Source organism: Gavia stellata, chromosome 13 (assembly GCF_030936135.1).
Source record: "Gavia stellata isolate bGavSte3 chromosome 13, bGavSte3.hap2, whole genome shotgun sequence".
Taxonomy (NCBI): domain Eukaryota; kingdom Metazoa; phylum Chordata; class Aves; order Gaviiformes; family Gaviidae; genus Gavia; species Gavia stellata.
The window spans coordinates 11,256,959-11,280,363 of NC_082606.1; the positions used below are offsets into that span (position 1 = coordinate 11,256,959).

General features: G+C 40.2%; 1 protein-coding gene across 3 annotated transcripts; it reads left to right on the forward strand.

The window, feature by feature from the left end:
* The first annotated feature begins 564 nt into the window (after positions 1–564).
* Positions 565–22,528, forward strand: LOC104254154 (tropomodulin-2). 3 transcript variants are annotated; one of them, XM_009807828.2, is made up of 10 exons: positions 565–690; positions 2,442–2,598; positions 14,153–14,275; positions 16,547–16,606; positions 18,848–18,873; positions 19,334–19,468; positions 20,101–20,208; positions 20,474–20,617; positions 20,944–21,088; positions 22,467–22,528. In XM_009807828.2, exons 1-10 carry the CDS (start codon positions 565–567, stop codon positions 22,499–22,501), a joined length of 1,059 nt encoding a protein of 352 aa, XP_009806130.1. In that variant the 3' UTR covers positions 22,502–22,528. The 3 variants fall into 3 exon arrangements, with proteins under 3 accessions (XP_009806130.1, XP_009806131.1, XP_009806133.1); XM_009807829.2 differs by lacking the exon at positions 18,848–18,873 and having other exon boundaries at positions 16,547–16,633; positions 19,338–19,468; XM_009807831.2 differs by lacking the exons at positions 18,848–18,873; positions 20,101–20,208 and having other exon boundaries at positions 16,547–16,633; positions 19,338–19,468.
* The last annotated feature ends 877 nt before the right edge of the window (positions 22,529–23,405 follow it).

Sequence of the window (23,405 nt, forward strand, 5' to 3'; positions counted from 1 at the left end):
AAAGCCAGCCAAGACAATGTGGGTAAACTTTCAGCCATCAGCAAAGCTGGGATAAGATAGAACACCTCAAGGCATAGCATTTTGTTTCTTGTTTGTCAGTGTTGGACTGTTTTCTGTGACCCCTTTCCTCTGCCTTTAGCCAAAAGAACAAGTAGATACTGCTGTTTCTAAGCAAATTAAATAAAACAGATTTATCTGTATGGAAAAGGATAAGCTCCCCATGTTTTTTCTTATCTATGTCTCAAAGCTTCTCTTCGCTGCTGCACCCATGAGGTTCCCAAGCATACTGTACCCTTCCTTGCTATTCCTTGGCTATTGCTGCACAGGCAGCCCCACCGCCTCCCACACCCCCTCCGCTGAGCCAGGACATCTTGCTGCTTCGTTTCCATTAATGAAGTGTAAATGTGACTCTCAGCATGCAGGCTCTTTAGGACTATATGTCAGCTAAATGGAGATACTCATAACGCTTTATTGTTAACAGTGAGTGAAGCCGCAAGAAGCTCAGTACTCCTGGATGGTTGAAATCTTGAAGAGCAGCATCAGTCAAGCAGTGCAGCAGGAGCCATGTCTCTGCCCTTCCGAAAAGAGTTGGAGAAATATAAGAATATCAATGAAGATGAAATACTCAGCAAACTCTCGGAGGATGAACTGAAACAGCTAGAGCATGTTCTTGATGATCTGGATCCTGAGGTTAGTAATGGGGACCGGGGGGGTCATAGCTCAGAAGCTGTTATAAATGCCACATATGGCACCTTTTTTTAGTTGTGTTCTGTTGCAGTGGAGGCAGCGTACCCTAACGGATGAGCAGCTCAGCTAGGGACATTTTGTTTTTATTCCTGCTGTGCTGTGCTACTTGCTTTTGTATAAGTGTGCCCTTTCTCTATCCCTTGTCTATTTAGACACGAGCTTGCCTGCAATCTAAATCTTTAATCATGTTTGTACACTGCAGCACAATGAGAAGCTTTTTATGGCTGCTGTTTCTGAGCACAGCAATAAACAAACAAACATAATGCGTGTTTGTGAAGATCAAATCTTTTGAACTTCTGAAATCTGTTGACTATGTCATTCAGCACAGATATTTTTAGTTGAAGAGAATATACTTAGACATGATTAAGAAAAATAAGATTCAGCTACACAACTGTCATTTTCTAGAGAGCAAAACTCACAAAGAATTTAAAGATCTCTGGCCTGGGAACCACTCGGTTCTACAATAACAAGGTTACAGTCACAAGTGTGCTGGTTGGGAATTCTGACTGTACCTACCCCAAAGACTTCCAAACTGATGTAGGAGTTTGAAAACCGGCAGGTAAACTGGCAGATAAAACCCATTCACTCTGGAGACAAAATAGATTTGAAAAAACACAATAGATTTATAGCTTCTAGTTCTATAGCACAAATTTACCCGGAAATGAAGGGTGGGCTTTGCTGTTTTCTCCCTCCATGTTGCCACTTCCCTCACTACCACCACTTCTACAGTGCATTTTCTGGTAATTTCAAGTATCTGGCATCTCAAATGGAGATACGGAACATTCAGCAACAACAACAACAACAAAGCCATGGTGCATTTGTAGTCAATCTACATACGTGCAGTAAATTTGTAGCACTCTGGGCACGTTTGTGCACGCACAGGTAAAACGTCTAGTGACTTGAGTTCTCTGGATGTGCTCAGGATTCACTGGATATTTGCCATGGATCAGATTTACTGTGCGTGTTCTGGCCAACGATGAAGTGTTTCTGCAGCACTCTGGGGCATCTTCAACATGTTGGCTTTACTTCACGTGCACTGCAAAGTTCATGTACCTGTATTCCTTTCTGGGATTTCCTGGACTGAAATGTGGGAGCCTTATGCATCTTCTTATATTATGGGATGCAGCTGCAATCACATGGTCACACAGCTACATGTTTAAAGTGGGGCTTCATCTGCTTGCTTCCTGCATACTCTAAATAGCTGAAGTCCACATAATTCACCAATTACTTTCGGTGCGTGCCATTCATTTCTGAAGTCCAAGAGACATTGACATTAGAATGAAAGGAATTTTTGAAAAAATGAAAAGAGAGAGAGAAAAAGGGGGAGGAAAAAGAGTAAATGAAGAGAAAAAAACGTATAGAAAACTTTTACTGGTCTATCTACCTGGACTGCAAACTCCGTGGTTATAATATATGTAACATAAAGTGCTCTGATCTTGCTCAGTTCTTTGGTGCTGTGATTGTAAATATGGTTAATAAAAATATTAATAGGCGGTACAGTCAAGAAGCCTGGAAGATATCCTAGTTTTAGTGGTTACATTTAGGTAATGTGTGTTATTGCTGTCACCAAAGAACATTATATGAAGTAACATGCAAAGACTGGTTTCACTTAAAAAACAACAACATTGAAATGAAATTTGGAACACTATATGAAATTGCTTCATCTCCTTTACATGCCTCCTTCTCTTTCACAGAACGCTTTGCTTCCAGCAGGATTTCGGCAAAAGGACCAGACCACTAAACCTGCGACGGGACCTTTCGACAGAGAACGCCTGCTCTCGTACTTGGAGAAGCAAGCGCTTGAGCACAAAGACAGAGAAGACTTTGTACCATTTACAGGGGAAAAGAAAGGTACCATCCATCTTCATGTCAGTGTTGAGTAATGGACTGCCTGGGCACAGGCATCCACCGCTGCCTGGCCTTTTTGTGGAATACGCTGGGACTAAAAGAGGTGGAGGCTGTTACTGTGCAGGGTGAAGCTCAGGAGTCAGATCTAGAGCTGTTGTAGCAGGAGATGAAGTGGTGGTTTTATCTGCTGTGTAGTGGTCTGCCTTGCTACTCTGGAGTTATAATTGCATATTTAACGGGTGGGTATGGGAACACACGAACGCCAGCCCAGCAAAGGGCTCAATCAGCAGCTCCCAGATGAGCAAATGCCTCTATTTGCAGTCAAAGATGGACAAAGGTGGCCTAGCTAACCTCACTGGGACTATTCCCGCGTTAAGCATTAGGCCTGTGCAAGGACTGTTTAGGAGGAAACGTATTAAATGCCTTTCTAAGTAAGTATTGCCTATAATTGCTGTAAGTAATAGCTTAGGGAATATACTTACAAAAAAATAAGTATTTTTCCACTTGTTTACTAGCACATCTGGCAATGCTATTCAGGCAGACAGTTTCTCTGCTTCCCCTTGTCCTACAGCTACAGGAAAAAAAGGGAAAACCAGAAAACCCTAATTCTAATCAGTCAAACATTGGTAGGATAACCATAGGGCAGGAACAGTCATATTTTTAAGCGAGCAATGTTCCTGTAGCACCATTATCTCCTTTTCCTCATTTATATACAGTGGATAAAAATGCCTACCTCAGGACACCTCTTCCTTCAAGAAGGAACTTACTATGTCTGGGTCCATTTTTGACCGTTTGATGAGTTTGCCATTATTTCAATGGGACCTGCTTAAGGGAAAGCAGGTATTTCAAGAAAGTCAAGTGCAACATTTTTTACTTTATGTATCATTATCAAAGATATAAAATGTTATTTGCAGGCCAAGAGTTGTTACTGCCATTACATTGAGTTCTCATTCTTTGAAACAATGGTTTTAGACAAACAAGGCAGTTTTCAGCTCAACCTGACTGATGCGTTATTTTATCATGCAGCATATTGTTTAACCTACTTTTTCCTCCATTGTGTCTCGCGCTCAATGCTATTCACAGGGTTGCTGCCGAGCCCACTGAAATGCAGTGACACTGCAGTGATCCTGCTGGTAGCAGGAGTGATCAAGCACATACTGTACAGAAAAGAAAACAGTTTATTGTATTATGGATTTATTATCAATTACTTCCCTTTTCCAGTCTCCTACAGACCGCGGTGTTACCACTACAAGTTACTGCTTGCAAGTCTCTGCATAGTTATACCAACACCTTCAATCAGGTCTCACCTTACTGATATTTAATGACTTACGGCTAAGACTTTGTGTTTTGCATTGTAGTCATGCCTGACATCTCCAAACATGTCTGAAACACAAGTACACAAAAAAACAGCAGTGCATGGAATTGCATATACCCATAGGACCGGCCCTTGATCTGTACAAAACTACTCCCTGTATAGTCCGTGACAGTGTTATTGCACAGACGGGCCTGTTTATTCCATTTCAGTTTTCTTTTGATGAGGCTAAAGCGGTATTATTCCTACATTTGCTTCCAGATGCCCTTAGAGTGCTTATTAGTGCTGCTTATTAATTCTTGGTGCCTCTGGTGTGGAAATACAACTGCTTTACAAACACAAATAACCACACATGTCACTTTTTCCTCAGCACAGAGTGAATTCAGCCATGCCAGCATTTAAAGCTATTCTTATCTTGTTTTTTGATTCACTGTGATCGTTTTCTTCAAAATTACGATTTTAAGAATTATCACAAGTACAAGGTTATGACAGCATTTTAGGTTAAGGGAATTATTCCCTTAATGTCTCCTGTTCCTTGTACAACACCAGTTCCTGACAAAACCTTCAGTATTGGCTTTAGCAGATTAAGTCAAATGAAAACAACCACATCTTCTGTGATTTCTGCAGTCCTTTTACAATTACAATCTAAACACAAAGAATTCTACTAAATTTTCTTTGAAGTCAAAGGCCAAATACCATGAAAATACCCTTTGTGTCTTTGTTAATATTAGAAATAACTGAATTAACCTGAGATCTGTACACCTGATGAGGTCCCCTACTTTGACATTTGAGAACTGGATGAACAGCACAGTGTCGTTTTTGTGCTGCTTTAAGGGAACTGGCTTTGAGAAAGAATCTGTTTATTTTGAGCTTGATCCCATACTGGTACTTCCATCTCTCTTCTGCTCCTGACTTGGCAGGAGGTGTCCTACAGAAAGATGACCAGACTTCAAGCACTGGGCTTCTCTGTCTCCTTTTCTTGTTCTTCTTCCCCCTTGCTCCGCACTGCAAAGACTTCATGCAGAATCTGAGCCTTATAAAACATATGATTGAGATCTCCATCTGCCAAATGTACTGAAATCTTCCTATGAATTATAGGATAATTCTGCTAATAGAGTGAATCTGGTGGAACATGATGACTGTCACGTAAAGGCCATGCGTGGCTGGCTCTGGATCTTAGAATCCGTGCTTGTAACTGTGGTATTACTTATTTTGACAAACTCGATTGAAGAGACAATAACAGAATGACCCTATTAAAATATTAATGACTTGATTTTCATTTATACTAAGATATTTTCTGTGCAAGGAAATAAAGCAATCCTGCAAAGACGTTTCCAAGATATGATACTACATGCTAGATTTAAAGCCACTTTAATTAGAGAATAATTGGTATTCTTCCAAAGCTTAGCAATTAGTTCAGGATAAGTAATTTACATTTCTAAAATGTGTCCTCAAAAGAAACTAAAGAAGAATATCTCTTGAGGAAAAGCTTATTCTTCACCTTCTGCAAGTTGATGGTCTCTAAGGTGTATTTACAGACTGGTAAATATTTATATGATTATATTATACAGATGTCTGTTAAATTATTTCTTTACATTATAGCTGTGCTATAATGTAGCCATACTATAAATAGTCCCCAATTAATTTTACACTTATTCTGCTAGTTAAAAATTAAGTTCTGAGCCAGCTCCAAAATGCATCCAGTTGTGTATAATTAGAAATGGGAGGTGTTGATGTCAATGTACCATTTGGCACTATTTACCTCCTGAGATTATTTGCGTGTCAGTAGGATTAGAATATGTCAAGTGTTGTTTAAGCTTTTGTCACTGTTTTGTACTTTGATATTTTTCTGCCACTGGGAAAGCATTTATTTTTTCAAATATGGGAAGTGGGATGCTTCTAGCAGATGTTAAGTGACATTTCTACCAGTTCCTATGTTTATCAGGCAAAGCTGATACTGACTTGAAAATTCAGCGATGAGCTGAAAAGAAGGTGGCATTTAAAATCTCCTCCTTCCAGAATAGTCTGTGATACATCGTTATTGTTTATCTAGTGTCTCTGCCTCTCTTTTGTTGTGTTAATGTTTTATTGGAGAGTTCTTGACCAAAAAGCAGTACCACACAGCTGCTGAAGGACAAAATTGAGTTGCCTAGGTTGGTCTCTATATGCTGAACACAATCATCGGGTTTTGACTGTGCTAGAAAACAAGCCAAAACAAATTCCAGAGCTGGCGGAGATATTCAGAGTGGTTAAAACAAAGGAAGTGTTAAATAGGAGCTCAAGGTGGGGGGCTGGTCATGCAGGGAATTGCCTTGTTTTTGATCGTAATCATGGTTTCGAGAGGTTGGAAATGTTTGGCAAAAACAATCGAATGTATGGCGTGCATTAGGGTTTTGGCCCTCTGCCCTATTTCAGCTTGTTAACGTATTATATTAATTGCTGTAGAAAAAGAAGGTTTTAAGCCGGTATGGGATAGCTCTCAAAGTTCAGTGAAAACCCCAGTTTTGCACTGAACCAGGGCCGGAACAGTGACAGCCTGACAGGCGCACACCCCAACTGGCCACCAAGCAATTTTTTCAGCCCGCTTTACCCCACGTCCTCCCTACCGCAAGTCAGGGGCGGGTACTTCGTTTGAATGTCCCCGTGGTGGGTGTTTGCTCTCGTGGTGCTATGCAAATGATCTGGTGGCTTTCAGGAACTGTTGTGCAACACAGCTGTTAATCAGCCGTTCCCAGAAACAGAGGGTTCGTTATTCATGAGCGATGGAGGTATAGGGAATTAGGGCTGATAATTGTAGCCACAGCGATTGGCAGTTTGTAAGTGTTTATTTTATGTATTTTTGGATTAGTTCCTACTTAGGAAAGATATTCCAGAAATCCTTACATAGAACCTGATGAACTACAGAAGTTACTTAGACTGACCCACTGCATTTCACAGATACTGCTGGAACAGCCGCTTATCACACTTAGATCACTGTGAAGCCTTTTCTGTATCATTTTCAAGTTCATGAAAGGTCCAGGAATAAAAAGAAAATGTGGAGAAAGTAAGGGGCAGTGCAGGCACAAAATATTAAAGAGCAATGCCAATGCTGCATGTTTTCTCTTACTGAATGCGCTATGTACATCTGATCTTAGTTAAGATCTGCGTACTACTGTAATACAAACATAAACTGTTAACAACATCTCTGTTACTGCTTTGTTGCAGTGGTTCTCTTAACTATAGGACACTAATGAATCATAACTGAAAAAAGTTCTGTTGTTGTGAAATATCATTAGATATGAAAAGTTGGCCATGCCATTTTTAATTGCTATAAGGATTGCTGTTTCAGCCCTTCACCACCATCCCTGTTTTCTACAAGGCCTTCTGTTCCTTGCCAAACCATTTCATTTTGGATCCGATCCAGTTCTCATCAGTCATGGAAAAACTCCAGTGGATTGGGCTATTATTATTTGTGGCTGGAAAGGGAAGGGGAACACGCTTGTATGTGATTAAATGCTAACATTTTTAGCCAACTGATAAAAGGGAAAAGGAAGAAAATAAGGATGATTAAACCAGAGAACTTCTGGCCAAACCCCTGTTTTCAGTTGCTCTGGCAGAGACCATCTATCTTGCATGTTGTGCCGTGCCAAGCAGAGTATCAATACGCAGCACTAGTAATAACGACAGTCATTTTCAGAAGGTCAAAGTGTTAGAGTAGATGCTAATGAGTTCCAATTCCAGTTTCTCTAACAGACTGTATATAAAAAAGTTAGGGGTTAGTTTAGAGACACGGTATCTTTCTTGGCTTGACAAAAGCAGTCTTTTCACCCCTCAACGCTGAAATGGTTTGTTTAAATTTTTGCCACCTTCTTCCTGTTCTTCAAGGCTTAAATTTAGAACCGATGTTTGTCTCTTAAAGCATTGAAAGTGCTGCAGTTGCTGACAGTAATGCCTCTAGCCAGTGCCTTTCACTGCTTGCTTTTGTAAGACCCTGTTTTAGTTGCTCATGACTTTGCCAAACTCACACAGTTCACACTGAAATTTCCCATGCCGAGAGTCTGCCTCGGGCTGAGTTTTTGGAAAGTGTCAGCAAAAAGGACTCAGCTGCTTCCAAGAACAAGATTAGGAGAAAACACATTGTTTTACCCATCTAAAGTAAATTTTTCCAGCTGTTTTTTTATGAGCTGCAGTGCCTCCATGCTTTGAAGAGGGGACTTGAAACGTATGCCCTTTGCAATCCCTGGGGAAAGACCTGAATTTGGCGTCTTCAAAATATTGTACTTTCTTGTAGAGCTAGTTTCTTATGGTGTTCTCCAAACATTCCCCCTGCAATGAGTATTAGTCTTGTCCTCAGAGCCTCTGCCTGCATGTGCAGCACACGTGACAGCCCAGCAGTGCTGGAGGGGGCATGGGCTGTGCGGGATGCTCTTTGGGATGCTCTTTGAAATCGCTCATCTGAGAGGCTATGGGCACACCAGAAGCAGGGCAGGGAGACGCTCTCCTGCTCTGACAGTGTTCCCCTCGCTTTGTAAGGGCACTGTAAAGGAGAAAAAAGAGTAAACCGGCGGCAGAGAGGCTAGCGCAGAGAGGTGGAGGGGGACTGGTTTTCAAGGAGTTGCATGAATACGTTCAGGACGAAGGACTAGATATGGCAGCTCTGGGGAAAGGAGCTGTAGCAGAAGAGAGCAGTGGTGAGGAAGAGAGGACGGAGGGAAAGGAGGTGGTGGGAAGGGTCAGGATTCCAAGAAGAACAGGACCGGGAGACAGAGGGGATGGGGAAGGCACGGCGGGCAATGAGGAAAGGAACTTTGGAGAAGGATATGCAAGATGGGAGAAGAGGCCAGAGACGAACGTAACTAGTGTGGCATCTGGCTTTGCCTAAGTTTCAAGGTTCTTTGATGTCCCTGAGAACCTGAAGCCCAGCGGCACAGCTTGACTCTCTTCCTCCTCTGCTGCCATTCCACATCAGACATAAGAGCTTTCTGCTGCCATTGGCGAAGCAGGTTAATCCAGGTGGTAATCCAGAGGACTGCTGTAGGGCTACAGGGATCCTAACTGTTGTGATAATCCATGGGAGGGTCTGATGAAATTCTGGGCTTCCTTCTGTTTTAAAGATTATAGGTTGGCTTTTGTTTATTTTTATTTGAGAAAGTATACTTTTCAGAATTCTTTAAAGGGTATTGCTAAGGTGGCAGGATCACAGCACGCTTCACTCTTTCTGTATATGCACAATAGATTTAATAACATTGGAGAGCTTAACTTTGCAACTGTCCTATTCCATTATCATAACTTTTAAGGCATAGAATATACAGACACTAATCCAAGAGTACAGTACAGCAACAGTTATGATACTGCATTTTAATTACTACTAGCTTTCAGCTTCACACTTATTTGAACTTGGCCCATTTTCTTCTTCATAATGGAAATTTATTCCTGGTAAGAACTAATTTAGCTCCATTTTCATAGAACTCCATAGAGTAGTTTAAGTAAGCTTCAAAAGAGAAGAAGAGCGCGAAATGGAAAAAGTGAATCAGGTGCCTGTGATTTATGCAAGGCAGATTTCCAAGATTATTGAATTTCACTTCTAAGGCCAGTGTAGCATTCTGTAATTGAGAATAAACAGGCACTCACTGTAGTCAGTGATTCTTTGAAAAGTAAGAAGTAATAAGTGTAACCAGATATTCTTTTGAAAGTACAATAATCTGAACTACAGTTTATAGGAAAAAAAAGTACGTTACTGTTTTACAATTATGGCAGAAAATGCATTTGTATTATAAAATTAAGTAACCATCCTTAATAAAGCTGCTTTTAGATAAAAGGACATTTGTACAGCTAATATAAATGGGCTTATTTCCCATCGCTCTGTGCTTTGTTGAGTTTTGGCTTGTACAATTTTGGCTTGTACAAGGTACAAGGTGAGAATAAATACTAAGTAGTTACAGTAAGTAAAAATGGTGGCAATTTATATTTATTTACAGAAGTCTAATGACATAAGAAGGAAGGCAGAGAGAAGACCTACCAGAAATGATGTTCCAAATGCTGTGAACTATAAACGAAGATGAAATCCTCCAAATGGTTTTTAGGATGGACACACTAGCAAAATCCTACCAACTATGCTATTAGAATTCCTTTTTTCCCCTTATATAACAATAAACAAATAAACTTACTTCAGGAAAATACATTTGAAGTGCTCAATTAATACATTTTCCTATAGATGCGCATATGTGGTTATGTAGTTAACTTCCAGTATAAGGAGATGAAGTTAGGGATACATCTCATTTCCTTGCTCTACTTTGACATTGCTTTAATGGGGGCATTTGCATAATGCAGGAAATCAGAGTGGCAAAATTATGTCTATGGTTTTATGATTGTACCCAGTGTATTTCTTTTTTTCATAGAATTTGTTTTCCTTTTATCTCACTCTGCATTTCTGTGTGTCTCTGTAGTCCTTTTTACTGAATCCTTCTCTCTGGTTTTCAATGGATTTTTTCCCTGAGCCTCTTGAGTAAGACATGAACCATCTCATATTTCAGTTTGAATAGAAGTTTTGCAGTGTGTGAAAAGGAATAGGTCTGCTGTTAGACTGAGCCAGGACAAATCTCTACTCACTGCACTCAGAGTCAGAAAGTCCCCTGGGTTATAATAAGCTGTCATCATCCAGGTCACCCCAGGCACTTATCCCAGTTTGACAGAAAGAAGGGGAGAATTGCATTGATTTACGCTTAACATTTCATGTTGAGAAAAAGCACTTTGGATTCCAGACATTTTGGGTTTCTATGCGTGTGTAAAAATACAATTATATTTTAATGCTTACTTTTTTTTTAACCAGAATTGAGTTTTGTTTTGCAGTTAAACACAAGAATATACTATTTTTGTACATAAATGTCGTTATCTTAGTGTTGTTAACACTGATGTAGCTCAAGTATGATCTGTATAAACATAATTTTTGTCACCATGTTTTTCATTGGTAGAAAGATAAGCTTTTACTACTAAGACTTAGCACAGAACATTATATTCTGGAGGCAAAATGTAACACAGCCAACATTAATTATACCACGTGGAATGTTATAATAAAGTACCTTCTAAAATAGAGTGTGAATTTAAAGAGCACCAAGAGCAGCAGCCTTTCTTCATGAATCTCACTTTAAAATAATAAAACGTCGCTATTCTTCCGAGGCTTTTTCCAAATAATAAATTTCAAATTTAAGCTGGACCATTGATACAAGCAAGCCACAATGCATATTTTATTTTGTCAGTGAATTTCACGATGGAACTGTATAATGAATTCACAATGTATGGATGTGGGACTAGGAGGGACCTCCTGGATCTTTAAACTCTGTCCTTAAAATAATGAAGGAAAACTGGTTGACAGCCATCTATAAACACAGACACAGAGTTTTGCAGTTGGTGGACAGGTAAAGAATTCCTAATAACATGGTAAATGCATAAGCTCTTCTGACCTCTATCTGCTATGCTACAGCATCTCTTCGCAGTGGGATAATGCAAAAGAATGTTCTTATCTAGATAGCAGAATAAAGAATATTTTTAAAACGCCACTGGACACCAGCAAGACCCACATATATTGAAGATATATATTGCCATCTTTGACATGACCTTGCCCCTTTAAATAGTTCATATAACCAGTAATAGAAATTTTTTCTAAAACATTTGCCAAGAATGCTTTAAATGAAACTATCATTGGGAGTCATATACACAGTTAAAAAGATTTGGGCTGCCATCCAAGAATTACATATGCCTGAAACAAATGCTTAAAAATTGTATTCCTATATATGTGAACTTCATGGAAAAAGTATAGGCCTGTAATGGTTTCCATTCCCCCTGGATTTCTTGCTACACAAGACACTTGGCCTACCCACATCCAAACTCCATAGAGAAGGACCAACTGTAATACATACTGTGTCCAGTTCACACGAGACTCGAGGTCCTGTATCCCCTTACAATGTTATGTGTGAAAGTATAGACTTCTGTCAGTATTTGTTAACAGTCTGGCTGAGGTCTGGGTCTGTGAAGAATCATTATTGCCTGATAGAGATGTTTCATGCGAGCTACGACTTCGTGGAGTATAGCTGTTCGGGGACAGTATTATCAGTCAGGATAAAGATAAGTAGGATTCCCTCAAGATCTCAAACGATCTACTGATTACTTGAAACTCATGTGGAATCACCAGTGATCTTAAAGGAAAATATTTTACAGACAGTACTCCTCACTACTGATTTTTTATTCAGACATTCTGATTAAGTTTGGTCTTCTAGCTTCCAACGTGGTCATGAATTTTTTCCCTTATGTGTTATCCTTACCAGTCAAGCTGGCATTGAGTTAAGTCTTGGTCAGTAGTGTCTGGAAGCTGCCATCCAACACTTCAGATTAGGTGGTAGTACGGCGAGAGCCTGAAATCTTAGCACCTGTGCTGTGATGAAACCTGGAGAGCGTGACTAACCTATCTTCACAGAGTGTTCCGCACCCCAGAGTTCCACTTTTGTTTGACGGTTTGCTGGCATGGCTCTCTCTGATTCACATCACCCAGTGCATGGTGAAAGTGAAAATTATTCTTACCTTTGGCCCACAAAGGCTTTTATCTTCTAGAAGCCTCCTCTTAAAAAATTACTTACTTAAAATATCACATGAAAAATGAATCATAATACGATACTACTTTGTCTTTCTACATAACCTTCTGTCCAGTTTTGTGTTCAGAAATTATTTAGCCTTGGTACAAGTATCTCTAAGGTAAATAATTCAAATCCTGTGTCAGTAAACCTTGCCAGAGTTTCAGAAGTTTCCATTAAATTTTTTTTCTGAGCTTATTGAGTGACCTCAGTCATGGAAGCTGACAGTATAGAAATTGCTGTAGACAAACTTGTATGAAAGAGATAAATGAGTTGGGTATTATCTACATGAAGATGATACTTTGGACCATAATGGGGAAAATTAAGCCACAAAAGGATAACAGTGTTGAAAAACGAGAGGCAAAGCATCTGTAATTCAACACTAAATATCAGAACTGCATTTATTAATGGTAACAAAATAATATCACTAATACAGTTAAAATTAAACTACTTTAGAGACATTTCAGAAAGTCACAGGATGTGCTTCAAGCATTACATCTAGAGTGTACAAAGCTGCACAAAAAGACAATTTAAATTTGACAGTGGGCCAAAGCTACCTGCATCCAAAGGTCAGCACCGCTTCATTACAATGGGATTAACTAAAGCCTGCTTGAGAAGTAATTGTTATGGACAAGGTGAGGTGAACTACTTTGCAGTGGATAGTAGAACGTGGGAATTCACAGAATTATCGGAGCAAGGACACCGTCTGTTGTATGTAGCATCATTTATTGACTGTATGGGTTCAGAACAGGGAAGTGTTGAGTGGGAGAAAAGACCCAGCAGCGCTGGTGACTGAAGTGCAGCCCTAGCTTTGATTTAAAGGGCCCTGCTCCAAGCATTTGCAGTTACATCATCATGCTACTGAAGTTCACTATAATAGCAGGCTAAAGAGGTAGTCTGACTTCTTCTGTTGTTTCTGGATTTATCCTACAGTTTTCTCATTTCAGCAGAAGGGCTGATGAAATCAGTCTTGGGGAATATCACGTGGAAACACACCTGCTAACCCCAATGTAACAGCAGTATACGAAGAGAGACAAATAGGTCAGGAGTCTTTCTTGGGGAACATGTGGTTCAGTTCAGTCTTTTCAGGCCTGTACAGATGATCAGGAAAATGCTATTTATGTGAATGATCATCAGGACGCACAGAGGGGAAATACTGATAGGAAGGATGGTAATGAAACTGAATTACTGGAAGAGAACAGGTTTGCTGAGCTTTCAGGCTCTTGTATGGAATTTGGTAAACTGAAATATTCTTGCAGTAGGATGGTTTCAACTGCTTCTGGTGCCTCATTTAAATATAAGGATGAAATTTCAGCAAGCTTTTTGCGTAGACCTGATTCTGCCTATTTAAGGCCACAGGAACCTCAGAAAAAGCACAGCTGTGACTGCTCCTAGGCATTTGTTTTAGGAAATTTTCTTCCATATTAACAATCACCAACACAGACCAGAAATCTGCACCTTTTATTTTTAGACTCTTATTGAGATGCTGGCGTTGAGGATAGCATTGAGTAAGAAAAAGGAAAACATGCACCTGATGTATTTCCAAGCAGTTCCATTGTCACAGACTTATTCCCCCGCTGCCAGGAGGCAGATGAATTGTTCCAATAATTCATTACTCACTCTGGCTTTTTTCTTCTCTTAGGAAAAATATTTATCCCTAAAGAAAAGCCCATAGAAACCCGTACAGAAGAGAAAGTGACCCTGGATCCAGAACTAGAAGAAGCCCTGGCCAGCGCTTCAGATACTGAACTCTACGACCTTGCAGGTTAGATAATATCTAGGTAGGATCCCCCTAGACATCCAGTTCTTCTCTGCCTAGACCTGCCACCAGGAGTGTCTCATGATCATCTCCCAAATACCTGCTGTTTCACTATACAGACAGGTGGCCAACCTGTGGGCCACACATTGCCCATGGGGACTTCAAGTGTGACTCGATAGCTGCTGCATTTTAGACCTCTCTCATCTACTTACAACTGACGTGGCAGGCAAGGGGAGAAGATGAACCAGCTAACATGCTTTGGGGAAGGGAAGGGTCAAGATGGTAGACTGCAGGCTGGGGTGGTTTGCGTTGTAGTGGAGACCATTGATCTTACTGCATCCACATTGCATACATACTATTGATCTTACTGCATGCACATACATACGTGCTATTGGTACCGCCTCTCAACTCTGACATCCCAAATGGTGGGATGAACTTGTTAGAGGATGCAATGGATGAAGATCTTGCATCCATGAGGAAATTTGGAGTCTAACCCCTTGAATCAGAAAATTGGTTGCCAGCTGAATAGACCTGCCTAACTTCACCACTTTTAATTCTTTTCCTTTAATCCAAAGTATAACCTCATGTTCTAGAGTGTGCACAAAGGAAATAATTTTGAAATATATCCACTTGCATAAATAAAATTTGAACCTGCAGTATAACAAAGGCCAATCTGTAGTTCTTGAGCTGCCTGTGACTTTCAAGCAGTTTGTATCATGGCTATGTCATATGTTTATGCCAGTAAAAGATTATAATTTGAATCCCTAATTTGGAATTCACCAGGGCTGGTGAGATTAATGTCAATGGGTCATCCTAAGACCCTGCACAACCTAGTGTTGAGACGTCCCCATGGAACCATTGACATCTCCTGCCTTTTCCATCCAGTTCAGAGTGGATCCTATCCTTCCCTGGTCTCTCTGAGGTCCATGGTCTATCTTTTTGGGCCACTAGTCTACACAAAAAATTTGGTGGGAGAATTTCAACTCTATTGACAATTTTTTGTTTTTCATTAGAAAAATACAAATGAAATATTTCAGCATATTAATCTGAATCTGGATTAGATCAACATTACACTCAAAACTCTTGTAGTTACTATATTGTCCTATTGAAGGACATGATCTTGCCATTATCTTCTGTAATTCTTGGCTACACCACACATTTCTGGATGCATTAGTCTTGACTCTGAGTGAAATGTGGTGTATCACAGGATTATAATGCAGCTGGCATGTTTCAGGAAGTCTGAAGCTCATGGAATGAAATTCCAAGTTTTGCTCATCTCTGGTCAGTATCCAGCCATTCATGACAGAATTTGTAGGTATCAAAGTTTAATAAAAAAACCCAGCAAGTAGCACACCTACTGCCAAGAGTTCTGAAAATAGTCTGTAACAGCAACTAAAGAGTCATTTGCGTATAGAACAGAGTATTTGCCATAAGAAAAACCTGATGATAAAAGTGAAAAACTACATTAAGGTAATAACTTCTAATTCCTGCATAATCCTATAGAATAAAGTCTAATTAGATAATTTATGGAAGAAGTATCAGCAAACACAGCACAATTTATTCTTGGACACTATGGAAGTTCATTTGCAGAAAAGACAACTTTGTCTGCAGCTTCTTTTACGGAGTTTTGGTTTCTTTTGTCATTTCTCTCATAATAGTTTATATCCTCACTGTTTGAAGTCCTGGAATATATTCTTTTTTTTCCCCAAGTACATTAGCATCCATATGCTTCTATAAGAAACCACAGTGTGAATGCCAATTTATTAAGCTAACAACATGTACAGTCAAATTCTTCTTGGATGTGCCAAACAATACAACAAGGAGCAATGGGAGATTCAGGTTGTATATTATAGAAAAAAATTCATTAGGAGTGTAGCACTGAAACAAGTTATCCAAAAAGATTGTGGGATTTCCATCCCTGAATGTTTTCAGGATCCAGCCAGACAAAGCCATGGCTGACCTGGTTAATATTGGCAACACTCCTGCTTGAGGGGGAGGCTGGACAAGATGACCTGCAGCAGTTCCTTCCAGCTGGCATTTCTGTGATATGCATAGTACCTTGATTAATTTGTTCAAAAACATCTATGAAAAATGTCTGTATCTCCAGTATTTAGACCCCTAAAGACTCTCCCTACAAGCAAGCATGACTCAGAGTTCACATTTTATGAAGGTTTTTTTGTTTAGGGAACTAAACTAGAATTCGTAGCAGATATTTTTCTGCAATCTTTGTTCCTGCCATTAACATTGTAACCTGTTGCTGGTATTTATACATTTTAGCTGTTCTTGGAGTGCACAACATGGTCAACAACCCAAAATTTGATGAAGGAGGAGCACGCAGTAAAGATGGAAAAGGAAGCGTGAGAAGTAAGCAAGCAGATTTCTCTTGCGGGCTATATGTCATCTTTAGGGCCTTGTACACCTATAGGTTGGGTCTATTCGTCTAAATTCAGTGTAATGTAACTTGGCCTTACCTTGACTGATCTAATTAACCATGAGGGGAAGCTCTTTAAAGTAAATATAATCTTAATATTAATTTTCTATAATGACAACAGTACTATGCAAATAAATCATTCCTAAGGAGCTTTGTTTTCCTAGAGCAATAACTGGCTCTGCAGAGGTGCTTGAAAGGATGGGAGTATTTAAGAAGCTAAGAAATATGTATTTTTCATTCCACTTCAGTTTAGGCAGCAGGCAGAAAACATAGCGAGCTGTAGCTAAGAGGCGGCCACAGCGCAGGCGCGGCCATCTCGCCCCGAGTACCTACAGTTATGCAACTGAAGAACCACTTGTAACCACGGGGCTTGAACGTGGCGGAATCACGTCTCTGACCAGAGCCACGTCGAGCTGCATTCACAGCGAGGCAAAGACTGCATGGATGTGCTCCTGCCCCGGCTATTCTCTCGGATCTGCTACCTCCACCTTGGTCCTGTGGCAGCGTGTTTAAACATTGTTATAGTGCTCCTTAGGTACAGGGGAAGTGTAATTGTTCCAGACATCCCCCAGCAGAAACAGCTGTAGTTACTAAACAAATCCAGAAATGTTTGCACCAAATAAACAAACTTTTGGTGAATCAGATCTTAGCTCAGCAACCAACAGGAGGCTGGATGGGGGGAGAAATGGATACATCTAAATTCCAAGTTTTTCTTGAGAGCTGCCAAGCCTTGATCCAGAGCTCATCACCTCCAAGCTCTGGGATATCAAGTGGGCTAAACTCTGCTTTTTAAGACAAAACTGTGGAATGCCCTTTTCTAGGGAAGCAGTACTCAAAAAAATGTTTTCTTCTCATAAGGCCATGAGAACAGCAGCTATCTTTACCAAGGGCTTTCATTTCCATCCTTCTTTACTAAAGGGGAGGTGGGAAAGTAGGCAGGACACCGTGTCACTTCATTTTCCTCAGGATTAAGACCGCTCTGGAAGCCTCCCCAGCTGGGCCCTGTGTGAGCTGCCATCTATCTCACAACAGGCAACTGCATGCATTACTAATCCACACAGATTTCAGAATATTTTTGTTGTACTGAGTCAAAATGTCAGCTATGTGAGTCAGCTAAACTATGCTCCAATCACAGATTTAAGAACCAGAAAATCACGGTCGGATCACTTTATTCTTTAGTCCAAAAGCAATACCTTTCCTTAGCCAAGTGAAATGCTTCAGTAAAAGAGGGAGACATCTCAAAAGTTGCCTGTCAATGTGGCAAAACAGCACCATTATTAAAGAAGCAAGATAAAACTCATGGGAAGCAACAAGAAGTAGTAAGTGAAAAATACTGCTAACTCTAGACTGAGTATATTGTGACGTCTAACCTGAGGACAGGGTGCAAGTCTCTCCCTAGCTCCCAGCTCGGCAGGGTGTTGCCACAAGTGCGAAAAATGCTTTGCTGTTTTGTTTACTTTCCATCCTTGCCTCCACGATAGGATGAATTCTCTATATGCATTTTACCAGTAGTTTTAAATTTCCTACTCCCTAGAAAGGCTGGAGTGTTATTCAGGCACATGTGAGGTCTCTCAGGGAATTAGGAAAAAAAAAAGTTCAGGGTAAAAGGGAGCAGAGTGAAAACCAGCTCAAGGTTTGTGTATGACTTCATCTCTACTAAGAGTATGAGTTCTAAAAAAATACTTGGTTTTCTTTTGGCCCATGATATGGCATGAGCTTTACCCATTGCACTGAACAGCAATGCATAGTACATTGAGACTTGAGGACAAGTCTTCAAAATCACTCACTGTCTGTAACATAAAATAAAAGGGTTTAAACATACTTGTGGTCAGTAACATATTCCTTTCTTGGCGCTAGTGGCTTGGGTGGTCAGGGCTTATACATTAATCTCCACAACTACATGCGTGGGAATTAGAAGTACTAATTGTGTTCTAAGCTATGATTTTTGTGCATTTCTAAGAATATTTATAGCTCATAGCTTCCAGCATTAAAAACTGTATCGCTTTGGAGCATGAATACTCAAAGACTTCATAAATCTTGGTGCTGGCAGACGGACTTGCTTTTCATGCTTTGATAGTTTTATTATTTAGAAAGTGCAGATGTTGCAATTTTACAAGAGCTAATTGAATTTATTGTAAGGCTGATAGCATCAGCCGAGAGAAGGAAACTGAGGGAATCCTGATGATGTTCCTTTATTTTAGCACAGTCTATTTATAGGTGCAGGGACATTTTCTCACTAATGTCATGGGCAAGTTCTGAGCACAACTTCCTTTACAGATATTAGACAAAGAACAAAGCGGCCCTTGCAGTGTGTTGCATCCTATACAGTAGTCTTTAAAGCTGCTTTGGCTCAAATTAATTGCAGCAGGACTTTTGTACATAAAGGAGGAATTTGCCCGTGAGGACACTGCTCAGCTGCTGTGACCACAGCCTCCAGTGACATGCTTCTGGGTACACAGAAGGTGCAAAGGGCATGGCAGGGATAACAGGGCTAATATTCCTGTTCCCATGTTTTGTGGTTCATATAAACCCTTTCTTGAATGCTAACAGTACAAACTTAAATGGGAATTGAAAAGCCAGACTGTTACTGATGATCCTGTTCCTCACATCAATATCTCATGAGATCTTGTGTTGCAGATGTAGTGAAAGGTGAAAAGGTCAAGCCCATCTTTGAGGAGCCACCTAATCCAACCAACGTGGAAGCAAGTTTACAAAGGATAAAAGCAAATGATCCTAGTCTCATAGAAATTAATCTCAACAACATCAAGGTAGATGCTGTTGTTTCATTTACATCATCATAGGAGGGTATATTCAAATATTTCCAAAGCCCTTACCTTTTACCTTCAAATTTTGTCTCTCTTTACTGTTCAGAAAAAGCAGGACACACAGGAAAGGGATGTGGAGGGAACTGTTGTAGATGCTCCAAGGTCATCAATGCCTGATATTGAATTAGATGCCAGTTAAAAGCCCAAGGGACGACTCCCTCTGGCTGCCTTTCTTTAGCAGACTGTAAAGCAAGATATTTCATGGGCACTATAATCATCACTGGCCAAATTCAATTAGCCCACACATGGAAATGGAGGAGGAGGAGCTGGCACGCAGAGACTGAACAACCAGCAGCAAAACAGGAAAGTAGCTCAGAGATCAGTCACGTGCTTGTGTTGGCCTGACCCAGTTAAAGGCAGTGCTGACATCGCATCCTAGCGCAGGCCTCCGCAGGTCTCTGAAGGCCACTGTGAGCAGAGTACACATTATCCATTCTGAGATACTCTTAAAAGCATTGGGGATGTTTAAATTGCGTAGACTGTGGCTATTAATCAATAAGTTTGATAATAATAAAAATCAGCGTCTAGCGCCGTGACTGGCTTTCCTAATTACTGAATTTATCTTCTTAATGCAGAATATTCCTATTCCAACACTGAAAGAGTTTGCAAAAGCTTTGGAAAGCAACACGCATGTGAAGACATTCAGCCTTGCAGCTACTCGAAGCAATGACCCTGTAGCTATTGTAAGTTTAAACACTGTTTGGAAAAAAACCCACAATTTTTAAGTAGGTCTGTGTCTGCTTTAGGATGCGTTCTTCATTTTCCCTGGCAGAATTTCCCTGTGAGTATGCAAAGTAGAAGTGTAATCTCTTCTGATCTACCTCTATGTTCTTCTAAGCCTATTTGTGTTTTATTTCTTTGTAGGTACTAAGCCATGTTTTGCAGATTCTGTTATTCCCTGAAACTCTCAAGACGTTATCTCATATTCTCTCTTTCTGACCCCCTCAGGCATTTGCAGATATGTTGAAAGTGAACAAAACACTGAAGAGTCTGAATGTAGAATCCAACTTCATTACTGGGACGGGTATTTTGGCACTGATTGATGCACTGAAAGAGAATGAATCCCTGACAGAAATTAAAATTGACAACCAGGTAAAGAGAGAGCATTGAGGGAGTCCACTTTTGTTTCCCTTCTATATGGATTCCCAGAGGGTTGTCCTAGAGGGCTTTGGCGAAGTCAAGGCAGCCTCTGTGGCTCAGTCATTCCACAGCTCATGTCCCATGCCTGTGCAACCAAAGAGTGGAAAACTTCTAAATAAAGCTGGTCAAAGCCAAATATAAAACCCAGAGCAAAATCTCCAGGGACAGGATTCTGTTTGTAGTTTGCAGCACAGTAATGAAATATGACCACTTATTTCTTTCATACGAAAACAAATATTTTCTTTTCTTTTGGGGATATTTCACCCCATCACCAACAGAGGCAGCAGCTGGGGACAGCTGTAGAGATGGAGATTGCCAAGATGCTGGAGGAGAACTCCAAGATTCTCAAGTTTGGATACCAGTTCACAAAGCAAGGTCCAAGAACCAGGGTAGCAGCAGCTATCACTAAAAACAATGATCTGGGTAAGATGCTACTACATCTACTCATCATTTGTTTATGTGAGCCAAACCCTGACCTTCCTAGGCACAACTCTTCTTGTCTGCACATAAGATTGAATTTTAACTCTATAACATTTGATCTGCTATATGTGAGGGGTGATGCATAGCTCCACGCACTCCAGAGTAGTCAACAGCAAAGATCTTACTGTGATTAGGAGCCACTATTCTTCTCCTCCCACTCCTTCTGGGAAGAGGAGTTACTTCAGCCTTTTCCATGGAGCACCCAGGATTTCCAGCTGCCCTGTCAGCTGTTCTGGCCAGTAAGTAGAGCGCCAAACCCATTCTGTTTGTTCAATGAACACAGGAGTCCTCACTTCTTTGCCCTGCCCTGCCCGTGACAGACCAAGCCCGCCCAACCAAGGAAACAAAAAAGACTTTCCTGCCTGCGTGACCAAGTACAGACAAAGACAACAAAGCTTTGCAAGTTTTACCTGAGTGTGACATGCTCTGCCCTGTGTGCTCAATACACAGAATAAGGAGGAGATGATTAGGCAGGAGTAGTTTACAGCAAGAAAAAAAAAAAAAGATTAAACTAAGTGTTTTTAATCAATTAGACTTCGAAATGGGGTGTCAAAATTCACATTCAGCTGCTTGTCAAAATAATCCTACCCATAACACAAAGCTCATTGCTCTCTGCTTTGCTAAATGGCAACTTCAACCTCCTTGGTTTCTCGTGAGAATCCAGAGTTAATTAACTTACTATCAGATGGTTGATGCAATCACAGCACGTGAAGTTTAAACAGATAATTTAAGGTCCAATATGATGTTTTCCTTGTTGCCAATACTCACTGATATCAGTACTTAAGAGTACTTCAAATTATTTTCTAAAAGGATGTGATTAGTGCTTACCTATAGAATACAATTGTGCAATGACAAAAATTACTAATTTTTGATGACTAATGCTTCAATAATCCAGGGCACTGCCACGCAGACTAGAGCAGGCCAATAACAACCTAGCTGGAAAACAGAGGCTTCTAAAAGAACAATAAAACTGTAACAAAAATCTAAATTGAGCCATTGGGAGGAAGCACTGGAAATGGCGATTTCTTCATCATCTAAAACCTTTAGCTCAGATTCTGATTTTTACAGGAAATGTATTGATATGAACACTTGGTGGAATTCTACAGTCTGTGATATAGAAAAGTACAGTTTAGATATGATTGTTTTGTTTAGCATTAAGATCTATTAATTATGGCATTTATGAACATAATCTTGCTGAGTATTTCTTAGAAGCTTCTTCCTTCCTGTTCACATTACTGGGAAGGGAGTGTGTCAGTGAGAAAAGTCCTTAGGCTCTCAAGAGAGCAATAATGACTGCTCTTTTCTTGTTTTATTGGTCTAGTTCGTAAAAAGCGGGTAGAAGGAGAGCGGCAGTAGCCATGCCATAGAAGATGCATGGCAAGATTGGAGGCCACCAACAACTGCAATCTCCGAGTGTTCACTGGTCAGAAGGGAAGGCACTGGAAAACCATTACCATGGGAGTTGCTAATTTCTGTTAATGTTGCTTTATAACCTTGAAAACACAGCCTGTTCATTTTTAACTTTCATGGTAAATTTTTATGAGAAAAAAATCAAACCAACTATGAATCTAAGGAAAAAAATGTTTTGCAGTATCTAAGGCCAATACACAGAATCTTAACTGTGTTACTAAGCATAACATATAGTGACTCTGACCCTTATTTTAGACACTTTTTGATATGTTAAAATATGATCTTGTGTATGGATAAGGGATTCCGCTGAAAATAGAAATTTTAGGGCCAAGTTCTGCAATGCCTTATGTTTGTGAATAAACCTTACTTACATGTGTATAGCCCTGCCGAACTGAATCCTGCAATGGGATGCTCCCAGGAGTAGAACTAGTAATGCCAGGACAGGTTTGCAGGATCACACCCTTGAGCCTCTCTCCTGCACCGGGATCTGGGCAGCTGGGACCACATTGGAACATCGCCCTTCTACCTTCTTGGGTCTTCACCCATCCAGGTCCAAGTGCAGGACCACGCCTAGACGTATAAACGTTGTCAAAGTCTAATTGTTTACATAAGCTTAGGTTAGGTGGATCGCTTTGCAATGTTACACTAATATTTGTTATCCTTACTCCACACTGTAAAGTAATATTAGTGCTGCCAATCCTATAGACTTTGAATGTTTTGGGGTTTTTTTCTAGGCCAACAGGTTTTTATTTGCTACTAGAATGCACAGTTTACAGCTATTAATCTTAATCTAAACAAGTATTCTGAGCAATATTTGTTTTGCTTTGAGCCATGTGTTTGACTTTTTTTA

Excerpts from the sequence above, each read along its gene's own strand:
- LOC104254154 (XM_009807828.2), top strand. The coding sequence starts at position 565 with ATGTCTCTGCCCTTCCGAAAAGAGTTGGAGAAATATAAGAATATCAAT. Across the intron at positions 18,874-19,333 it reads CCGAGAGAAGGAAACTGAGG|GCAGATGTAGTGAAAGGTGA; the intron begins GAATCCTGATGA and ends AGATCTTGTGTT. Across the intron at positions 19,469-20,100 it reads TTAATCTCAACAACATCAAG|AATATTCCTATTCCAACACT; the intron begins GTAGATGCTGTT and ends TTCTTAATGCAG.